Here is a 23,248-nt window from a genome sequence, read left to right on the forward strand (position 1 = left end):
TTTGGGGGGGGGGATGGGGGGTGGGGAGATCTTGCCTTTGATACTTGAAACACAAGAAGGGGTTGAACTGCTTGAAGCTCTCTGCTAAAACATTGTCTCCCACTTGCCACTAAGGCAGATGCACTGGTTAAGCAGGATGTAAGCTTTACTTTTTTGAATTGTGTTTCTCAAAGACGTTTGTGTTGAAATGACAAAAAGGAGCCCAGATTGCCACTCCTTTTCTGATTGGGGGGGGCAGAGCAGGGGTCTCCACCCTTGGCAGCTTTACAGCTTGTGGACTTCAGCTCCCCGAACGAATCTTAAAAGTTGTCAGAATTAGAGACTCCCTGTGGCAGAGCTTGCTTCAATTTTCAGTTTCTCATTTTTCAAAAAAACAAAAAACAGTTGCTTTAGGTCAGTGTTTCTCAACCTTGACCATTTTAAGGCATGTGGACTTCAACTCCCAGAATTCCACAGCCAGCAATGCTGGCTGTGGAATTCTGGGAGTTGAAGTCCACGTGCCTTAAAAAGGTCAAGGTTGAGAAACACTGCTTTAGGTTAAAATAAAAAATTGTAGCAGATGTTACTGGAGGTGGGAAGAGCGTCATTTGCAATTTGTACTGAGGTTGGAGAATGCCACTTGGCATAGGAAGCAGGCTACTGACTGAAAGCTTCAGGGGCATCTGCAAGGTGTGGTTAAACACACACACACACAAACCAATATGGTGGCACATACAGTATATAAGAAAACAGACCAAACTTCAATCATACCATTGTGGCTGTCATTTTGACTTTTGTTTACCATACTTTGTGGACGCCCCTGGTCCATCTTTCACCCATCAGGTGCCTGTTGATAATTTTTCCATATGTATCACTAAGAATGTGAAGCTGTGGAGCCATAAAAACCTCTGTTTGCTTCGTGCCCAGTTATAATTCCACTGAAAGCTGCTACTGATTCACTTAGGCCAGTGATTGACACGCGTCTACTTTGATTTACTGGGGAAGAAAACAGTGTACCTGGTGCTCTCAGACAGATTCCTTGACGAGATAGTTGAAGGATTCTTGTGATCACACTTGGGACTGTGCCAAGACACAGTAGGGATACACTGGCGCCGTTGTGCGTCATTGTGCAGTCAGTGTTTCCCCAGCATCGACTGAGCTGTGCCCAGAGAGAACATCTGCAGGAAATGGGGAGGCAGGGTGTGTTTCCAACAGTTTACAAGGACAATGTTATGCGCTGTGTAGCAGCCTCTCAATTTGCTAGCTGAACTCCCAGGAGAAGCCTCTCAAGAGAATTATCATGGAAAGTAATGCAGAAGATTCACCATCTTATTAGCATATTTATGCACAGACCGATAGGTAAGAAATGGTATTTCTTGCAAGAACTAATCAGCACTTAATAAATACTAGAAAGCTCCTTAGTTCCATATAGGAAAAAATAAAATCTTTTTGTGTTCTAAATATGACTCCTTAAATTATGTCCAAAATCCTACTGGTAAACATTTCCCTCTGAATTCTATTTTTTTAAGCACCTGCCATTCCTCAACTATTATAGCCCTTAAAGTAGCACTCAGTTAAAAGGAGGCAGTGCGGACAATTGTATGGATTAATAAAGACAGTCATATACAGAGTTCGTTATTCTGCAGTCTCCTATAATTGCACTTAACTAGATAAACCCAGTAGGGTTACGAGCAAAAAAGAATTTTTTTGAATTGTGCCCAGATGATCTTGGCATTCTTCGCTCTTGCAAGTTTGGCAGTTAAATATTGGACTAGGGAGCTTTTAACAAGATGAGCACCATCCTTTTCAAAATGATTTGATTACTATAAATCAAAATACCCAACTTACAAAAGACTCCCATCCACTAATAGATCGATTCTGGTCCAATTCAGAAAATAACTGATAATTGTCTTCAAGGGCTGTCTGAAAGGGAAGTACTACGCAATTGGCCAAGACTTGCAGTAGTACTGAATATCTAAATATCTTGATGCACAGAAGGATGCAAACGGGAGCATCTGCTATCCAGCTCCTCTTAGTGCTTAGGGTGCTGTTCCCAAACTTCAGCCTATGAATTGGCTATCAGTCATTTAGTATCTAGGGAATAGTTTTTCATAATACTAAATTCATAAAACGTTTGCAACTGTATGGTAAAATGATAGCTGCAGGTACACTGCTTCCACCTAATTCTGCAAATTGTCATTATTTTTTTTGTTAGTCCTGGCAGAAAAATTCATGCTACTTTCCCTGGTGCTGTAGTTTTACCCGATGACACTTTATTAAACAGAAGTTTCTCTATTATTCATATCTTTATGCAAAAGGAAAAGGGTGGTGGCAAGATTTGCTTATTTCTCTTGCAATTTTCTGCATTAGTGCAAACACTAATTCAGGGATTTCCTCTCCCCCCCCCCCAGTTAAATATGATAAATTTGTACTTTGGCAGACCCCCTCTGAACATGGAACAAAAAAGCAGTTAGATTGCTGCCTCTAATAAAACAAATCCCTTATTTACTGACCTTTTTCTTGTAGGTATCACTTTCCAGAGTAATATATAAAAGAAGCATGCATTGGATTTTTTTAAAGAACTGAATATCGTAACTCCTGTGTAAGTAAGTCCCTAGGCTTACTCGCCATCAGTAAAATAATGTAAAAGTGAGGCACTTTATTGAAAAGTAACACTTGAGCCAAAGTGATAGTGAAACTGCCATGTACGTTTTCACCCATGATGACCAGTTTACTCCTGCACATCAGACCTTTTGTCTCCCACGAAAAAACAGGTGTGAGAAGGGGACACTTTGCCAACTGTGATCCTATCTATCACCTTTAAAAAGTGCTAGTAAGCAATTATTTCCAAATTCTCTGGTATAATGTGGAACTAACCTGGGCAAGTGGAAGTGTTATGATTCCATTTGGCAAGAAGCTTCAGTTTTTGTATAAACTGTATATGTTAAAAATCCTCAAATGTTGCAAAGCTTCTAAATACGTCGGTGTATTTAATTCTTACCAGGCAGACTAAAGTTGCAGAATAAGATGCAACGCTTCTACAGAATCTTAGAAAATGTATTTATAAAGTGTGGCTAAAGCTCTACTTAATGGTAATATTTCTCTGCAGGGCTGCAAGAAAATTTAATTTATATTGTGTATATAATAGCTGTACATTTTTAAAATAGTATAACAGATAGAAATTGAATATTTGTAATTATCTGCAAACTTGGATTTACTGAAGGAACTTGTGTTTAAATAACTGCTGTCTGTAACTTTTGTGATCTGTTTTTAAGATAACTTTTGAGTTTTTCTTTTTAAAAAGCCAATTCACTGGCAGTGCCATGCACAAATATGCTTTCTCTGTCTTTAATTGACTATTTCTTTGATTTAAAAATACTTTAGCACAGATCAAAAAAATAGATTGTGTCACTTATTTCATCTGTTTATAGTTTTTGACTGAATTCTTTCCTTCCGCATGCCTTTACATTAGCATTTGCAATCAGCATTTTTCTGAACTGAGTATTACAACTTTGGAGAATAATTTAATGTTACCCTAAATTATCTTTGGATTTGTATATAAACTAATGAAATTGCACATGAATTTAGACATCTATAAAAGTCCATAAAAAAGATCCAAACACGGATTTGAATTGATTTTCTCCACAAAGTTAGATTCCCCAGCTTCTGAGGAGTCCAAATTGGGAATCTTGGAAAATTTTTTAAAGACCTACAAAACACTAAAATAAACATCAATAAAATACTTGATTACAGTATTTATAGCTATCCAATTAATAATGTTAACAAATGTGCAGCCTTACATATAACTTCTATTGGTTTAGGACAATCAGCATGGAAAGATTTCAGTAATTCCTGTTGTATTAATTTGAACTTTTTAAAAAAAGAAATATATGGCCAACTCTCTTCAATTAAAAACTGCAAGAAATGCATATTTATTCATATTCATTCGTTGATATTAACTATGAAGAATTTTTTAAATACTCCACATCTCAAGCGTGCGAGAATTAGCGAGACTTGTCTGTACATAGGGACACCTGAGATTGCAAAGTTTCAAGTTATACTACACACAGTCAAGTAATTTCTCCCTTATTCCAGCATTGTTTTCTTCTTTTCCTGACTGTTAAGCTATAATAGAATGCAATAGTCAGAATATTCTAGCATTATAGATGTAGCTGACTGTCCACCATGCCAATCAGCTTATACTGCATGAGCAAGTTACACCTCTGTCTTCAAAACTTTTTTTTATATATACTGAAAGATAACTCCCATAAAACCTAAAGAATTATTCATGACACATGAAATGAGGTGAGCCCACCCCAATTTATAATCATCCCAGCTTGATTAAAACTGCAAGAGTGGATGAAATATTGCTGCTGTTAAAAATTATTTTTCCAGTTACAACAATTGGGTAAATTACATCTATAGGAAAGTGACTGTCAAAGTCACCATCATTCCACTGTGCATAAAATATTGTGAAATAAATATTTTGGAATAAAAAGCTGGCTTGGCTGGTTTTTCTGCATGCTGCTTTTCTTTCCAGCATTGCTAGTGTCCACTTTCAAAGCTCATTCTAAAAGAGCGAGAAAGTGATTCGTTTTATAAACTCTTTCTAATACATTTACAGTATAAAGCCATATTTCCTTCTGGAGTTCCAAGCGTCACGTGTAAAAGTTACAGTGGTACAGCTTTCATTATGCCATCACAAGATTGCGTCTTAAATTATTGTAAAGTATTTTTGGAAGCAAATATAGTTGGGTTGATGAACATCAAACCCAAGTGGTCTGTTGGAGGAAAGTTCCTAAAATATATTTCAATGGATACCTGCTATATGGGATGCGTACTTTAAAATTCTAAATTCTTAATGGAGCATACAGACCAGTCCTAGCAACAGTATCAATTGAGATACCAAGAGAGAAAAAATACACCATTGACTCAGCACATTATCATTGTATTACTTACAATGTATTACATTGTATTACTTACAAGAAGCAGCGAATGGAAACTAACCAAGGAGAGAAGCAACCTGGAACTAAGGAGAAACTTCCTGACAGTGAGAACAATTAACCAGTGGAACCACCTGCCTCCAGAAGCACTGAATGTTCCAACAGTGGAAGTTTTTAAGAAGAGACTGGACAGCCATTTGCCTGAAATGGTATAGGGTTTCCTGCCTGAGCAGGGGGTTGGATTAGATTACCTCCAAGGTCCCTTCCAACTTATTATTATGATTATTATATTAATAGTCTGGCCCTTTCAGAAGTGTCCACTTTAAACTCCACTGTTATGTGAAAATTAAATATGCCTGTTACTAGAATTAAGTCCAGCTAACCTCAGAAGTATAAAAACTGAGATGCATCGGATTGCACTATTCTGATTTCAGAATATTTTTAAAATATGCTTTCCATAATTTTAAGATGAACTGATCTTTTGACATTAATTTTTGGAACAAACCAGTGAGGTGGCAAAGTCTTGTCAGAATGCTCATTTCAGAGTACGGTAAATATTCAGTTTTAGCCATTCAATGAACTGAATTTAAATGCTCAGATTACCTTATCATTCCAGAGCCTTGAATGGGGGACTCAAAACGTGGCAGTAAAGACGCTAAGTAAGTTAAAAAAATTATTGCTTTCTGGGGACTTGAACAAATCATTTTCCTTATATTCTTTTATTTTTTTCTTTGATATTGATCTGTACTTCATTTTTATTTCAAATATGTTTTCCTTTGATGTTATACACTCTCCAGTCCTATGGGACTGGGGCAGGTTACAAGCACTGCATGTAAGTAGACGAATAATCAGATACACTGAGAAGGGTAAAGAATGAAAAACTAGTAGTTCAGAGTCACCTACCAAGTTGCACAGTTGATTTTAACACTGATCTTCGCAATCCCAGCCAACCCCGATCACAAAGGCTTCTGCCCAGCTGACCTTGGACCTTCGTTCGGTGCCTTGGGCTCTGTGCACCAGCAACCAAGGAAAGACTACGGGGCTACCAGAGCTTTGGTCTCAGAGGCCTTTGTCAGCACAAATTTCGTCATTCAGTTCCACACAGAACTCGGATTGCGCAGTGGGCTATTCATCACAGACCAGCAATGGCAGGAAGGGGCCACGCTCCCCAAATGGGACCCTCTGTTAGGTGCCCCAGTCGGGGTTTTCCCTGGAAGGCACTCCCAGTGATACAAGACGCAACCGTCGCAGGGGCATTGTGGGCGAATCCCAAGAAATTCCCTGCATCCTGTGTCCAACCACCACTTCAGGGTTGTCGGCCGGGTTCCTGGATGCCATTCAAGATGCTGGCTGGCAGCACCTTAGGTCCTCACTAAGGAGCCATCTTCTCCCATATCCATCTGCCAGTTCAGTCAGACCACCACACAAAGGTGTCACAAAACAGACCTTCTGGATCCACCTCCCTATACCTAGGAGATCCAGTTTGCTCCTTTCCTCCTGGATTTCAGGAGAGCTGCCAAGACCTGGTGGTTCCCTCAAACACAGGAGGAGAGTGAGGGGTGACCAAAAAGCAGAACGTAGCAAATGCACGACATTGTATCTTACGGGTGGGATTATTTATTCTTTTTGAGAGGATGGATTTATGAGGATCTCTATTATTAACCACGCAGAGGCTCTGAGCACACAAATTAAGTCAACGTGAACCAGACAGATCAGAAACATTATCACAAAGCGAAATGCCCTTGCAAATATTTGTATAGAATTGTGCAAGGAGAGTCAAGAATAGTCCATCACTACTGCCCTGTATGCACAACTGTCAAAATGATTTTCAGGATTCAGCCCGCTATACGGGATCTCCATTCCAAGTGAGGGTCCATTAGCAAAACTGGTTAGAGCAGGGATAGGCAACCTTGGCTCTTTTATGACTCGGGGACTTCATTCCGGAGCCAGCATGGCTCCTTTTCCCCTCAGCATGGCTGGCTCAGGAATTCTGGGAGTTGAAGTCTACAAGTCACAAAAGACCAAAGGTTGCCTACCCCTGGGTTAGAGAAATGCAAGTCACCATCATGACCATTATTGAGCAAGGAATGCTTGCTATTTTTAGAGAGGGCTATGATGTCTTAGAACAGCTTTATGTTCTTCAGTCATTCAGGTACTTTCAATTCTTCATGACCTGATGGACATCCTTTTGCCAGGACTGTCACTGAGTTCTTGTGACAGTATCTAGCACACCTTGTCTCTTGGTGGCCTCTTTTTCAATTGTCAAGTCTTCTAGGCATCAAGATCTTCTCCAGTAACACCTGGTTTCATATTATGCATCCATTTTATTGATTGGTGCTATAAACAGATGAGCTGTTTCTTGCCGCTCTAAAACAGGTTTGTAGTATTTCTGTAATTCCTGCTGAAAATAACAAATGTTTGCAGCAATTAAAGTCAAGTGACCAGTTTTGAGAAATATCTCTTAGCCTTTTTATTTGAAGTCACTAATGATTTTTGATTAATACACGTAATAATTGATTTATATTATGTGAATTAATAAATTCACATTTGATCAATGATAGCATTGAGTTCTCTTCAATTAGTTCTTCACTTACATTTGACAATGCATAATCCTTAGCCAGCTTCTTGAAAGCGCATCTCCCACAATTCTTAAAAGGTAACAGTGCATATATATTTCCAAGAAATAACCATTCAAATAGGATGAGCATTCCACAGCAAAGACGCATTTCAGATGTAGTATTGTTTTTAATTTGCTGAAAATAGGTTTGACATATTTTACAAACTGAGAATTGTAACTTTTTGCAATAGTTGCTGACTCATATTTTTCCATTGTAAAAGCACTCAGCGGCTAACCAATTATTTCCCCTGCAATAAAACAAGAACGAAATATAAAAAGTTACAGGCCACCCCACAAAGAAATATTCCTCCTCTCTCCAAATGTTAGCATCTGTTCCATCTCACAATACTGAAATTCAGAGCCATTTTACTACGATTTGCAGATTCTCTTGTATGGCTAATAACAGTTAAATTTTAATATTAATGGACAAATTTCGATTCTGAGATTATAGATGCCCTTGTTCTTCCTTATATTTGGCTTTTGCGGAAACCTCCTCGTTTTTCCAAAGGCAGTTTGATCAGAAATAACTCTCAGCTGCGGAACTAAACCCCGATTGCTCCAGGCTTTCCCAGTTCTTGCTTTGAAAGACGAAAAGGAATTGAGCACTTCTAGCTTTTTAGGGGCTCAATTCGGAGCTAATCCTGAAACCGCCAGACTATCCCTCGGGGCCTGGAGCGCCGGAAAGCCAGAATGAATCCCGGGGCGGCGGCGAAGCCTTCGGAGGAGGAAGAGGAGGCAGCAGAGGCCGAAAACCTCCGCCGTTTCTTCAAGCAGAATCAGGGGGAAAAAAACCCAAACTCCCCTTCCGGCCTCGCTCGCCCAGTGCAGCCCTCTCCAGCCGGGAGCCCCGCCGCCTGGGCCGGCCGGGAACGAGGGACTGCGGACCCCCGCCCCCGGGGACTCCCCTGTCCGCCGGCGGGGGGAGAGAGCCCCGGTCTGGGGTGGGGGCTCCCGCGAGCCCTCCCGGCTTCAGGGCCCTCCGGGAGCGGGAAGGCCGCGTTGCCGGGGAGACGGGCAGGACAGGAAGCGCCTGGGCGGAAGCCCCGCCCCTTCCCGCGCATTGCCCCCCCCCCCCCTTCGGCGGCCGCGGCGCGAATCCCCGCCCGGCTGAGGCAGGAGGGGAAGCGAGGGGGGGCCGCGCGCCCTCCAGCCCCTCCCCGCCCTTGGACTCCAGGGTCCATAACCCACAGTCAGGATCAGGCGGGTTGCTCCCTGTCCGCCTCCCCGCCCTCCCGAGGGGCTCCCCCCTTGCCCCGGCCCGGGCTGCAGACTCCCTCTCCCATAATCCCCGGCCTGCACGACCCAGACAGCCCAAGGCCCGGGGGGGCGTCACGGACTCCCCGGGGAGGGGGAATCCAGGGCTGGGGACGATGGGCCCCGGGGTGTCCCGGGAGGGAACGCCCTGCCTACCTCTGCCCTCCTCGCCTGGCGGACCCCCCCAACCGACCGGCGCGGGGGAGGGGCGGGGGCGGGGTTTGCAAGGCGGGGGGAGGGGCGGGGGCGGGGCTGCGACTTGCCAACCCGGGGCGCGGGGGGGGGGGAGCGGGTTGGAGAGAGGCAGCCGGTGTGGCCGCAGCCATGGCTCTGCTCCGAGGTAAGGCAGCCCCCCCGCCCCCCTAAATAAGTGGGGACACCCTCCCCCCCCAGGGCTCTCCCCCTCCCCCTCTGGCCTTGGAATACCCCCTCCCTTTGCGCCCCTCCCCCCCTTTCTCCCGCTCCTTTCCCGCCAGACGGAAAAGTTCAGAAAAAGAAACTAATTGCAAAACTTGGGTGACGGCTTGAACAGCGGTCGAGCCCCGACTGGGCCTGGAGATAAAATCCGATTTTTTTCCCGTGTGCTTCCTTGCAGTTCTTTGGGTGGCCTTTGTTATCCCGGGGAATGCAAGGTTAATTTGAGGCTGCGAGGTAGTGAGTTGCAATTCAAAGACTGGTGGACTTCAACTCCCAGGATTCTGAGAACTGAAGTCCCCAAGTCTTCAAAGTGGCCAAGTTTGAAGAGCCCTGGTTTAGGCGAATAACACTGAAGCCATTCCAGGAGGTGTGAATGCTCCAACACTGGAAGATTTTAAGAAGAGACTGGACAGCCATTGGTCTGGATTGGTATAGGGCAGGGGTAGGCAACCTTGGCTCTTTTATGACTCGTGGACTTCAACTCCCAGAATTCCTGAGCCAGCTGTGCTGGCTCAGGAATTCTGGGAGTTGAAGTCCACGAGTCATAAAAGAGCCAAGGTTGCCTACCCCTGGTATAGGGCAAGGGTCTGCAATCTTCACAACTTTAAGACTTTGTGGACTTCAGCTCCTATGCTGCCTGAGGAATTCTGGGAACTGAAGTCCCCAAGTCTTAAAGTGGCCAAGTTTGAAGAGCCCTGGTTTAGGCAAATAACCCTGAAGCATCCCAGAAGCTGTGGGTGCTCCAACACTGGAAGATTTTAAGAAGAGACTGGACAGCCATTGGTCTGGAATGGCATAGGGCAAGGGTCTGCAATCTTCACAACTTTGTGGACTTCAGCTCCTATGCTGGCTGAGGAATTCTGGGAACTGAAGTCCACAAGTCTTAAAGTGGCCAAGGGTGCAGACCCCTGGTATAGGGTTTCGCTGCCTGAGCAAGGGGTTGGACTAGAAGACCTCCAAGGTCCCGTCCATATATATACTGTAAAGCCAGCTGTTAGGAGTGGGTAGAGAGGCTGGCTTCTTCAGAAGGTTTGCAGTTTTGTTGAGCGAAGGGGTGAAACATTCTTCTAACCTGGAAACAAAAAATATTTTGTATTTGGTGATGTTTTTTACTGAAAAAAATCTCCACAAAAAATAATATTAATACCAAAGCTAAAAAAATCAGGCATTTTAGTGTGTTATGTTTAGTGATTTTTAGCGACTCAGAGTTGAGGCGCTCTAATTTTTAAGGAGATTTATTAGATAAGAAACTCTATGAGCGTTACTTTGTGTTAGCCATTTCGAATGGAAATGCTTTTTTCCAAACTCAATGAGTCCAGTTCACAATATATGAAGCTGGGAAATAGCAGTCCTTCGTGTTTGGTGATCAGAATGGGAACGGCTAAATTGACACAGACGTGGGACTCCCAGGTCTGTATCTGAGGATATTTAGAGCGTGAGAAGAGAGATGTGACATTTCCAAGGAGAGAAATTACAAAGAATGATTTAAGAGCAGAAGAGAAATTAGAGATTATTTCAGAACTCTGAAAGCGAGCCAAAATCCTCCAGATGTTGCTTAACTCCCAGCGGGATTTATAGTGAATGGTGGCAGATTCTCATAGCTATGTCCCAACCTCCCATTGCAATGCCAAAGAGTATCGTGCAGTAATTTCATAATAATATAGTTCTAGGGGAGCTTGGTAAATATTTTGGCAAAATTTGGTAAATATTCTGGAGCTCTTTGCATTCTCAAAACTTATCGATGTGTGCAAATGAAGGGTCTTGCCTCATTTGTTATTTATTTAACAGCAAGGCATTTCAGTTACTTATTTAACCACAAAAAAAAGTGGAGTTGTTGAAAACGGAACCAAGGTTCATTTTTGAAGTACAGGCAATCCTCGACTTACGTCCATCCACTGAACAGCCATTTGAAGTTACAACGGCACTGAAAAAAAGGGATGACTGCTCCTCATGCTTACAATCATCACGGCATCCCCCAGGGTCACATGATCCAAATCCAGGTGCTCGGCAATTGGCATGTATTTAGGATAGTTGCGATTGTGTGTGTGTGTGTGTGTGTGTGTGTGTCATGTGACTACTATCTACGGCCAGCAAGCTTTCCGTGCCCCTCTTTCTCATGAATTTGGTTGAGCAGCGGAAGGCCAACTAAGAACACTACGCTGTGGGTGAGCTCTGGCAGGTCTCGGCAGGCAGCAGCATCATCTGCCCAATCTCACCTGGGCTTTGAAGTGAAGGGTTGGGCCTGGTTAGCATTTGGGCACCAGGGGTGGGAAATCACCCTGGAAGAGGCAGCGGGAAACTTATTGCCAGAAAAAAAAGTTCATGGTTTTGTCCATGGAATGACCAGCTTAGCTTAACCTGGAGGCATCTTGAACTTTGACCTTAGCACAGTCACGGGAGGCCTTTTAACAGATTAATTTTCAATTCGCCCCCAAAAGTCAGGATTTAGTGTATAATTAACCAAGTCTGGATGTTAGCAAACTTTAGAGAGTAGAACATCACCAGCCTGACTATGGTTAGCTTTCTATGCCCAAGAGAGAAAGATACAGTAGTCCTCCCACTTATGACTAGTTGCTTAATAACCATTTACAGTTATCAAGGACTTGGAAAAAGAGCCTTACAACCTGGATTCAAAGTTCTGACATCTGCCCCCCCCCATGCTTGATCATGTGACCGCGTTCTGGGCACTCGGCCAACGTCTCCCCCATTTCCAGCTGTTTGCAGCATCCCAGAGTCATGTGACCGATTTGCCATATTTTTTCTGGAAAGTGGTGTTCGGTTTCCATGAAAAATGCCTCATAGCAAACAAGAGGTTTGCTTTACGACTGCCACATTCACTTAATGACCGTTGCAAAAAAATAGCAAAGTTGGGTACAGAGTCACATGACCCCATTGACATCCGAAATTGCAGGCTCAGTTATGGTTATTAGTCAAGGACTGTCTGTAATTCAAAACTCCTTTTTCAGTTCTCAGGTAGCCGCATTTTGCTCCAACTGGGATTTGGTGCTTGGCAGTTCAGACTCAAGTGAAATTTGAAATGTACAACATTCATAAAGATAATTTCTGCATAAAAGTAGTGCTTCGTGTTCACTCTCTCTCTTCTAGCTTTATAATGCTGGATAGCTAAAAATTCTGGTTCTAAGTGTCCTTGATTGAATGCCTGAGTGCATTATTCCCCTAACTGTAGTAGTTATGTACATGAATTCTAGAGAAATTAAGAAACCTATTAAATGAATAAATTATTATTTTTATCCAATAATTAATATTTGCTGCTGATTGTAAGCCAAGTTGTACTGTTGAGTCATCCATAAAGAACTGCAAAATTATGAACAGGCCAAAATATGCCATTAGATTCTTTATAGCTCCTAAAATACCATAACCCAGTTCGTATGCATTTTATCTCACTTTCAGAAACAAGTTTGCTTCCAAAGGTTAGGTGATGAAGCTAATATTTGTTCCTAAGTTTAAAGTCTGAGAGTCGTAAATGTCTAAAGTCTGAGGGGCCCAGTTTTCTGATAAGCTATCATTGGCTGTGATAGAATTTAAGAAGGAATTTCTTCTTAAAGTAGCCTTTGACAAGATAGTCAGAAAAGCTGTATTGCAGGGGTGTCAAACTGGCGGCCCACGGACCTGAGGCGTCACCGAAACCGCGCCCACCCCATGGACAGCCATGGGGAAAAGTCACAATATGTTGCGACACGTCACATGACCCTGCGGTCCTGGGTCAAGCCACAAATGCTGGCCCATTCTGTTTAATTCTCAGTGTCCAAATCTGGCACATTTCTCACCGTTTCTCAGGTTTTGCTCTAGTGCCTGATCATGACAGGGGTGCCCTTATAGTGGTGTTCCACTCTTTGAGGGGCTGCCACAAAGAAGAGGAGGGGGTCAACCTATTCTCCAGAGCCTCAGAAGACAGGACAAGGAGCAACGGAGGGGAACTAAACAAGGAGAGAAGCAACCTGGAACTGAGGAGGAATTTCCTGACAGAACAATTAATCAGTGGAATGGCTTTTGTTCAAAAATTGTGGGTGCTCCATCAGTGGAAGTTTTTAAGAAGAAATTGGATAGCCATTTATCTGAAATGCTAAAAGCAGTGTTTCTCAGCCTTGACCATTTTAAGGCATGTGGACTTCAACTCCCAGAATTCCACAGCCAGCATTGCTGGCTGTGGAATTCTGGGAGTTGAAGTCCACATGCCTTAAAATGGTCAAGGTTGAGAAACACTGCTATAGGGTATCTTGCTTGAGGAGGGGGGTGGACTAAAAGACCCCCAAGGTCCCTTCCATCTCTATTATTCTGACCCTTTGTACTGTTTAGAATCTAACTACACAAATTTTAAGACAGAGAAGAAGTGTGCAAAAGTCTGTATTTTGCAAGCTGTACTGTAGTTGCAGAGAGGAGTTTATCGGTTATTTCAATTTCTGTCTACAAATGTATGTAGGTTTAAACTGAAGTACTTTTATTTTTCTGATAATCAGAAAAAAAACAGAAGGTCTTCCTAATTTTTTCCTATTCCTCTCTTTGGCATTTCCCCCATTGAGTGACTAGAAGCTAATGACTTTTGTAATCTAAGCTAATCGATACCGTAACTCCTTAAATATTTTCATTTGTGAATGGAATGGCTAGTGATTAATCTTTTTCTCCTAATCTCCTGTAAGTATTTTCTTAACACCCCAAAATTAAATCTGATAATATATACTGTATTTTAGGTTGTTGAGAACTCACAAGTGAGCAGACGGTCCTCACAATAGTCACATGTGTTGTGGACTTTTGAGGGAAAGTAACATCAGAAAAGTGGGTTAAAATGCTTTGTGAGCTACATCATTTGGGAAAGGATAGTTCCAATAGCTTGAAATTGAAAAGAGTTTAGTGAATTTTGACTGACAGGGATATAATTAAGTCTGAGGACTGTATTTTGTTTCTCAAGTCTGAGACTTCTGCATTAACTATACTTAATAATAACAAAAACAACAACAATAAAGTTGGAAGGGACCTTGGAGGTCATCTAGTCCAACCCCCTGCTCAGGCAGGAAACCCTATACCATTTTGGACAAATGGCTGTCCAGTCTCTCCTTAAAAACTTCCAGTGTTGGAAATCTTCCCCTGAAATTTATAGTATCAGATTACGCAGCAAACCTCACACAATATCACAGGGGTCTCCAAATTTGGCACTTTAAGACTTGTGGAATACAATTCCCAGAATTCTCTAGTCAGGGCTGGTTGGGGAATTCTGGGAGTTGAAGTCCGCAAGTCTTAAAATTGCCAGATCTGGAGAACTCTTCCATAGAACATCAGATCAGAAAATCAGAAGGATTATACAAAAAGACCTGATTTATGACCACCATTGAGCCTGGAGTTATAAGTCCTGTCAGTTGTTAAACAAGTCAAAATAGGATTGACCTGATTGCAATAACATTTTATTCTGGCAATCGTTAAAATGAACGACGGAGTCATTAAGCAAAGCCATCGTCCACAACTGGTGTTGTTTCCCCCCTGAAATTGGAAGTAAATGTCACTGGGTGTGTGTGTGTGTGTGTGAGTGAGAGGGTGGATATTGTAAATCTCAGTCACGTGGCCATAAGACACTGCAAACTGTTGTAAGTGCGGGCTGGTTGCCAGTTACACAAAATGTCATCATGTGTGTATAAGGGAGGGCAGCACTCAGAACTTTGAATCTGGATCATAAATACCTTTTGGAGGCTTGTTGTAACTTTGAACAGTCACTAAGCCGTCATAAGTTGAGGACTGCTTAATGAAAAGCAAACATATTCACAAAATCGTTGATGTAATCCAGGGGTCTTTCAACTTGGCCCTTTTATGACTTGTGGACTTCGACTCCCAGAATTCCTCAGCCAGGCACACATGCCTGGCTGAGGAATTCTGGGAGTTGAAGTCCACAAGTCATAAAAGGGCCAAGTTGGAAGACCCCTGCAATATAGGATAAACCATATCCTCAACCTTGGCTACTTTAAGACTTGTGGACTTCAACTCCCAGAATTCTTCAACCAGCGTTCCTGGCTGAGGAATTCTGGGAGTTGAAGTCCACAAGTCATAAAAGGGTCAGGTTTGAAGACCCCTGGTGTAATCCTTAACTGGGAGGCGTGGCTCTCTGTATTACAATCCCAGGTCTCTTTAAAGATTTCCCATAGACTGAAAGAATGGGGGGGGGGCAAAGTCAACTCCTACAATGTTAGGAAATTTACACAACTGACAAAACCAGAGAAGGCTGCCTGCCTTGTGCCAAAGATTTGGACCTTTGATTACAGAGACATCTTCCAGATACGCATTTCCTGCAGTTATTAACCAGCTGAACAAATTTACAATGAAGGAAGCAGTTGCTGTAGCTATCAGACCTGATTTAAAGGTTAATCCCAAAATCTTAAATTTTGCTGAGTAAGCAGTTGGCAACTTTTAGTAAAGACATTAAACAACCCATCAGTGAAATGTTTCTGGAAAATTCAGAAGCTGGTTCCTTGCTTTGGTCTGCCTAATGCACCCATGACCTTATTTTCACTTTGGTTAGTTCTAATTAAGTGGCCTGCGTTTATTATTCGTGCTATACTTCTAATATAACTCCATGTAACTTGAAATAAATAATTCCCTGTAGGGCTCAGTTAGCTCAGCTGGAAAGAACCCTGATCAAAATACTCTCTTTATGGGGGATGGATAAGTTTCTTTTCCAAAAAGCGTGGAGAAGTAGTGATCACCATTTAGAATGGCGAGTTTTAAGAGGACAACTTGAAGTAGTAAATTTTAAATGTACCGTGGAACTAGCCATTTTGGAAGAATGCGACCAACGGATCTCTTGCATCTTATTACATAATGAGTGGCAAACCATCGTAAATTGTGTATATGAGGGCGTATTAGAACACTAAATCTGGGTCATAAGTAGCAGCCCTGGAGAGGTTTGTAACTTTGGTCGTTAAGCAAGCGGTACTAGGCGAGGACTACCTGTATAGTAAGATCCAGTTAATTTGAAAGAGCAGTCATCAAACCAGAGGCTGGACTGCCCACAACTTGAACCTCTAAACAGAAGCGATTGTTGGTTCCTTTTGTTGAGAAAGGCATCGTTTTATTACAGATCAGGCGTATGGCAGCATTGCCTAGCCCAGTGATGGCGAACCTTTTAGAGACCGAGTGCCCAAACACTGGCCCCGCCCCTGCTCCTCCCCCTGCCCTGCCGCTGCTCCGCCCCCACACTGTCCCCCACCCCGCCTGCCCGCAGGGCCACTCACCGCCTCCAGGGCCCACCGCAGATCGCCATGGCAGCCCAGCAACACCATGGCAGCCACGCCCCCTGCCTGCACCCCGCAGCATCAACTGCGTGCAATGGGGCATGAGGGCAGAGCCTTATTTACACTGCCTGGCTGCCATGTCCTTGGCTGCGCTGCTGTGCGTGGGCCACGCTTAGGGGCGACTCCTTCAGGGGGGCTGCTGATGAGGGGGGGTCGTGGGGGGAGGCGAGGCTGGGGCAATGGCACGTGTGCCCACAGAGAGGGCTCCGAGTGCCGCCTCTGGCATATGTGCCATAGGTTCGCCACCACTGGCCTAGCCAGAACAGAATCGCACGCCAAAATCCCTAAGTTCTACTTTTCCCTCCTTTAACTGTCTCTCATTGCCCACCCCGGTGTAACCAATGAAGTTCATGCAAGCTCTTTATAGCGGTCAGTTCCAAGCACAGTTTGGTACACGGCTGAAGTGCACATTTACCCGGTGCCTGGAGGGAGCAGGTTCATCTCAATGCTAACTGGCGTTTCAGTGAAACTCCCACATTTCAGTGCCAGCTGAAAACTCTGTATGCACCCAAATTCTCAAAACTTCTCAGGGTCTCTTTCATATACCTGACTACTGTACCATAATATCCAGTATAGATCAAGAAGGCCTAATCTTTTACGTTAATCTTTTGTGTGGCATTATAATCCCTTATTTAAGAATTTGACAAAAAAAGAAGACAAGCTTTATTTATTAGGAGTTGGGGAGCAACCTAAACTCTGTACCAAAAAAAATTCAGGATTTCTTGTGGAATGGACCTGGATGTTGAATCGCCACTGGTAAAATTTGCCGTATGCCATAATACAGGGGCCCCCAACCCCAGGACTGCAGAAGCGGCAGGCGAGTGCTACTTGTGCAAATGGAGGTGCATGCATGCGCTCATCCACCGCTCGTGCGGGACCCTCCCCTCTTCCCCCCCCCCCGCCAGTCCACAAAGCAGGAAAGATTGGGGAACGCTGCCATAACATGTTTTATTTTTGTACTGGTTTTCTTGATTGTTTCAACTATTAAGAAGACTGTATGCCCAGCAGGTGACCTTTGAATCCACAAAATAAATAAATATTGAACGGAATCAGTATTTCTCAACCTGAACAAGTTTAAGATGCAAAGGCTTCAACTCCCGGATTCCCCCAACCAGCCATGTTGATTGGGGAATTCTGGGAACTGGAGTCCACAGATCTTAAAATTGCTAAACTGATCTTAATGAACAAGGGTCAGATTTGAATCGAACAAGGGTAAGATTTAAAATAAGATTCGAAAAGCGCTTTCTTATTTCCCTACGTGTGTTCCTCGTGTTTCGTCTCCCAGGAATATTCATCGTCTCTGCCAAGAGGACTCCCTTCGGGGCTTACGGCGGCCTGCTCAAGGATTTCACGGCCACGGACCTCGCAGAGATTGCGGCTCGGTCCGCCTTGTCTGCTGGCAAAGTATCTCCAGAACTCATTGACAGCGTGATTGTGGGCAACGTCATGCAGGTCGGTACATTTTGGCAGCTGCCAGTCACCCCAGCAGGTCCTCCTCTTCTTGCTCAGCTGCTCCATGACAGAGAGATCAGAAACACACCGCAGCATCTCCCGTCCCATCAGCCCACTTCCCCAACGGTTTCCTTTGGAATACTTAATGGGTCACTGAATTCGCTCGCATTGTAGAGCAGACATGTCACACACAAGGCCCGGGGACCAGATGCGGCCCACAGAGTGGTTTCATGTGCCCCACAAAGCCATCCTGGAAACAGTGAGGGAACGGCCCCCGCTGCCTTGGCCCTGGCCCAGGCCGGCTGGGAGCCCATGTACAATTTTGTGGTGGCCATCTATGCTGAAATGCATTCAGTCTTAGCTCCACAAGGCCCTCTGGAAACAGCGAGGAACCAGCCCCTGCCGTGTCGGCCCCATCCCCTGGGTGCATGCTGGGGAGGGGTCACCCTTTGTGAGGAATGAAGGAATGCACCATCGCCTGGAAGTGGCCAGCAAATAGCCCTTGCCTACTTCACCTATCTGGCTTGATGGGCTCCGGGGGAGGGGTTTCGGCAGGCAGTGGGGCGCTCTCCTCACAGCACCAAGAAGCTGAGCTGGGCGGCGCAAATCCAAAAAGAAGCGCGATGCTGCCCAGCCCCCAGCCTGCCCGGTTTCAGCAGGCAGCGGGGTGCTCCTCACAGCGCCAAGAGCTGAGCCGGGTGGCGCGAACCTGATGAGAAGTGCAATGCTGCCCAGCCCCCAGCCTGCCCAGTTTCAGCAGGCAGCAAGGTGCAAAGTTGGCGAGCTTCACACCACCTGGCTCAACCTCTCGGCGCTGTGAGGAGGGCGCCCCGCTGCCTGCCAAAACCACGCCCACCCAGTAGGCCACACACACTCCATCCACGCCCACCCATTAGGCCACACCCACCCGGGCCACACCTCAACCTTCCTAATGCCGCGACCCTTTAATACAGTTCCTCATGTTGTATTGACCCCCAACCCCCCATCCAGGTGGATGGGGAGGGGGGGCAGGAAGGCCGCTACGCCGGCTCTGCCCAGCCTCGTTGGAGAAGCGCCATTCCTTTCCCTCTTTCTCTCTTTCCTCTCTCTCTTTCTCTCATTCTTTCCTCTCTTTCTCTTTCCTCTCTCTCTTCTCTCTCTTTCCTCTTTCTCTTTCTCTCTCTTTCCTCCCTTTTTCTCTCTCTCTTTCCTCTTTTCCTGTTTCTCTTTCCTCTCTCTTTCTCTTTCCTCTTTCCTCTTTCTTTCCTCTCTCTTTCTCTTTCCTCTTTCTCGTTCTCTTTCCTCTCTCTCTCTTCTCTTTTTCTTTCCTCTCTCTTCTCTCCCTCTTTCCTCTCTTTCCCTCTTTCCTCTTTTTCTTTCCTCTCCCCGTTTCTCTTTCCTCTCTCTCTTTCCTCTTTTTCTCTCTTTCCTCTCTTTCTCTTTCCTCTCTCTTTCTCTCTCTATTTCTTCCCTTTCTCTTTCTCTTTCCTCTCTTTTCCTCTGTTTCTCTCTTTCCTCTCTCTCTTTCTCTTTCCTCTTTCTCTTTCCTCTCTCTTTCTTTTTCTCTTTCCCCTCTCTCTTTCTCTCTCTTTCCTCTCTCTCTCCCTCTTTTTCTCTTTCCTCTCCCCATTTCTCTCTTTCCTCTCTCTCTTTCTGGCGGGCTGCGGTGGGGACTGGAGTCGTGTGGCCCGCCAGCCCCTCCGCCAGCCCAGCTGCTCCCCCCAGGCACCCCTCTTCCTCCCGGCACCCGCCCGAGCCGCCTTGGGGCAGCAGGAGGAAGGAGAGGAGAAGGGCGAGAAAACTGCTGCCACCGTCCCAGCTGGGACTCCGCGCTGCCCGGCCTCGCCCTCCGCCCATCCGATGGAGCCGCGGTGGGGGCTGGTGCCGCGTGGCCCGCCAGCCCCTCCACCAGCCCGGCTGCTCCCCCCCAGGCACCCCTCTTGCCCTGGCGCCTGCCTGAGCCGCCTTGGGGGCAGTAGGAGGAAGGGGAGGAGGAAGAGGATGGCAAGGAAGCCGCCACCAGCGCTGGGCCCCCCAAGGAGGCCCTCACCTTTGCTGAATCTCCTTCTTCCTTCCCGGCAGCTTGGACTCCGGCGCGCCTTCCTGGCCAGCGGGTCCAATGGTCGGGCTGGCTAGGGATTGCAGCGGCTGGTCTCCCTTGGGCCACGGCTTGCAGGAGGGCTGGCCCGCTCAGCGGAGCGTCCAGCAGGCCGCTCCCAGCAGGGATCCCAGGGCTTCCCCGGGCGGTTCCAAGGCCACGAAGCCCTGACCGCGCTTCTCCCAGGGGTTGGGGCACCCGGGCGCAGGGCCAATCAGGAGCCCTGCAGGAGGTAGGTCTGCCTGAGAGAGAGAGAGAAGCGAAAGTGCCTCTCTGTCTCTCTCTCTCTGCAAATGGCGGAGGAGGCCATGCGGAGACGGATTGTTAGCCCCGTCTTTGACACACGTAACCAAAAAAAATGAGGCACTTCGTCAAGAACGGAGAACATCCAGTTTATTTCACAAACGTAAACGGAATAAAGTCAGCACTGACTAGCTGTTAACCCTAAGTGTTTTTATACATAAGCTGGAACCCTTCCTAGCCCACACCCCTGTCACCGCCCATACACCGCCACCCACCTACGGTCCGCCCCACACCTCAAAACTTGCTGCATCATGATGACTGAACGCTTCCCGACGACCCGGCCGCTTCCCGTTGCTTCGATCTCTTCCCGAAGCTTCTGCCGTCTTCTTTCGACTCTTTGAAGATGTCCCGTGGCCACTAGTGAGTACGCATGCGTTGGATTGCCTGTTCTGTCCTTCACGCATGCGCGGCTCTAGAAATCATGATTGCATGCCGGGCCGGCTTCTGCGCATGCGTGGCCACCGGAACGATGTCGGGCCGACCGGACGTCACACAGAGTGGCGAGTGCCTTGCTGCCGCAGGTAGGTTCAGCAGTTGGTTGCAGCACGGCCCGACATACTGCCCCCCTTTCACCACGGTTCCCCCTGGGAAACAAACAAATATGTTATACCCGTATCTTTACCCCTTTTTGTCCACTCCCGCTACCCCACATAGTCCCGGCTTTTCTGGGTTTTCCACATGGAACTGATTGATTAATTTAGGGGCTTGTACATCATCTGCCCGTACCCATGTAGCTTCTGCCAAAGGATAGCCCTTCCACTTAATTAAATAATATAACTTGCCTCTCTGATTACGGGAATCGAGTATCTTCTGCACTTCATAATGTTCATCTTTAATAGGGCCTGGTCTAGTGTCCATTTGGTATGAATGGACTGGTTTAAGCAAACTACAGTGAAATACTGGGTGCACCTTTCCTAGCAGTCGGGGTAATTGCAGTTGTACGGTTACAGGATTAATAATCTTTACAATTTTGAACGGGCCAATATATTTAGGTCCCAGTTTTTTACACGGGATTCTTAATTTCAGGTATTTGGTGGACAGATACACTAGCTGACCCAACATATATGGTTTGCAGGGCTGTCGTTTTTTGTCTGCTTGTGACCTCATCCTTCGTCCATATTCTATTAACGCCGTTCTTGCGGCCTTCCATGCTCCTGACACCCATTGGATCCACTCTCTTGGCAGATATGGTTGTGCCCCCGAATCCTTACACTCAGGTATGGGAACGAACTCCTTCCCTGAAACCACCTTAAAAGGCGCAAATCCCGTACTGGTATGTACTGCGTTATTATATGCCACTTCCGCAAATACCAGTAGGTCTGCCCAGTTGGTTTGCTGATAGGATACATAACTCCTCAGATACCTTTCAACAGCTGCATTTGCCCGCTCAGCAGCCCCATTGGTGGCAGGGTGGTACGCCGTACTGAGCCCCTGGGACGTCCCTAGTAACGTGGTAAAGCCCTTCCAGAACTTTGCAGTAAATTGAACCCCCCGGTCAGATATTATTCGCCGAGGGGCTCCATGGATCCGGTATATATGAGTCAGAAACATGTATGCTAACTTCCGAGCAGTGGGTAACTTTCGACATGGAACAAAATGTGCCTGTTTCGAGAACAGATCGATTATTGTCCAAATAATCGTATATCCTCTACTGTTCGGCAAATCTACTATAAAATCCATGGCAATATCTTGCCATGGATGCTCAGGGTTCGCCACCGACTGTAATTGTCCCACTGGCCTTCCTGGCTGAGTTTTACAGGTGGCACATACTGTACATGCCTTTACATAGTGTTCGACATCTTTTCTTAACGTAGGCCACCAAAATTGGCGTCTAATTAGGTGTAACGTCTTGATGAACCCAAAATGCCCTGCTAACTGTGAGTCATGACATCTCTGAAGAACTTTAGCTCGTAACACCGATGGAACATATAACTTCCCTCCGAACCATACCAAACCGTCTCTCTGAGTTAACAGGGTACGGTGACTCTGAAACCACGAATCTTGGGGCAATGCCGCCTTCAACTCCGATTCAAGATCCTTGGAATTAGGACGGGACCGTAGTTTACCCACTCCCTGGGTATATGGTGGCAATATAGCTTGTACTATTTCTTCCCTTTGACTCTCATATTGAGGTAACCTAGACAAGGCGTCCGCCAGGAAATTTCGGCCCCCAGGTACATATTTAAGTTGGAAGGTGAACCGCTGAAAGTATTGTGCCCAACGGACGTGTTTAGGGGCTAACCGTCGGGGCGACTGTAATATAGCCAGGTTTTTATGGTCCGTCCATATTTCGATCTCATGTTTAGCCCCTTCCAGAAAGTGCCGCCATGTTGCCAAAGCCCACTTAATAGCAAAGGCCTCCTTCTCCCATATAGCCCATCTTCTCTCAGTTTCTGATAACTTGCGCGATGTATAAGCGCAGGGCTGTAGCTCACCCTTAAGATTTCGTTGTAACAATACAGCCCCCACCGCCACATCACTTGCATCTGCCTGGACAATATACTGTTTCTCGGGATCGGGATGTAGTAAAATGGGCTCTTTGGCAAATAACGCCTTTAAATGTTCAAATGCAGCTTGACTTTCCTTAGACCACGCTAATGGTTGACCAGGCCGTACCCTTGTTGGGGAGTTCCGTGTTTTCAACAACTCTGTGAGTGGCAAAGCCACGCGGGCAAAATGAGGAACAAACTGCCTGTAGAAATTCGCGAATCCTAAAAAGCTCTGCAACTGGCGTCTCGTCCGAGGCGCCTGCCACCCAAGTACTGCTTTTACCTTTCCTGGATCCATTTCTATTCCCGCAGCAGATATCTTATACCCCAAATATTCGATACAGGTTTTATGGAACTCGCATTTCGAGAGCTTCACGAACAGCTGAGCCTGGAGGAGTTTGCGTAACACCTCTCTAACCAAT

At 45.6% G+C, this 23,248-nt stretch overlaps 1 protein-coding gene, 2 long non-coding RNA genes and 1 other non-coding gene across 4 annotated transcripts in view; 2 read left to right on the forward strand and 2 right to left on the reverse strand.

Annotated features, from left to right (window-relative positions):
- The first annotated feature begins 30 nt into the window (after positions 1-30).
- On the forward strand, positions 31-4,473 carry LOC120317453. Its single transcript, XR_005559244.1, has 2 exons — positions 31-383; positions 517-4,473. It is a non-coding gene; the product is annotated as an uncharacterized LOC120317453 (long non-coding RNA).
- A 1,152-nt stretch (positions 4,474-5,625) lies between these two features.
- Positions 5,626-8,611, reverse strand: LOC120317452. The gene is made up of 2 exons (XR_005559243.1): positions 7,517-8,611; positions 5,626-7,323 (listed from the first exon to the last, which is right to left on the reverse strand). It is a non-coding gene; the product is annotated as an uncharacterized LOC120317452 (long non-coding RNA).
- On the reverse strand, positions 5,977-6,064 carry LOC120317464. Its single transcript, XR_005559251.1, has one exon.
- Positions 8,612-9,081: 470 nt separating the features above from the next.
- ACAA2 (acetyl-CoA acyltransferase 2) overlaps positions 9,082-23,248 on the forward strand; it is a 32,375-nt gene continuing 18,208 nt past the window's right edge. Inside the window, exons 1-2 of the mRNA XM_039364105.1 lie at positions 9,082-9,133; positions 17,791-17,957. Coding sequence (XP_039220039.1) covers positions 9,118-9,133; positions 17,791-17,957 — 183 coding nt within the window. The 5' untranslated portion in view covers positions 9,082-9,117. The remainder of the gene's footprint in view (positions 9,134-17,790; positions 17,958-23,248) is intronic.

This window comes from Crotalus tigris, unplaced genomic scaffold (genome assembly GCF_016545835.1).
Source record: "Crotalus tigris isolate CLP2741 ecotype Arizona unplaced genomic scaffold, ASM1654583v1 scf7180000019651.407290, whole genome shotgun sequence".
Taxonomy (NCBI): Eukaryota; Metazoa; Chordata; class Lepidosauria; order Squamata; family Viperidae; genus Crotalus; species Crotalus tigris.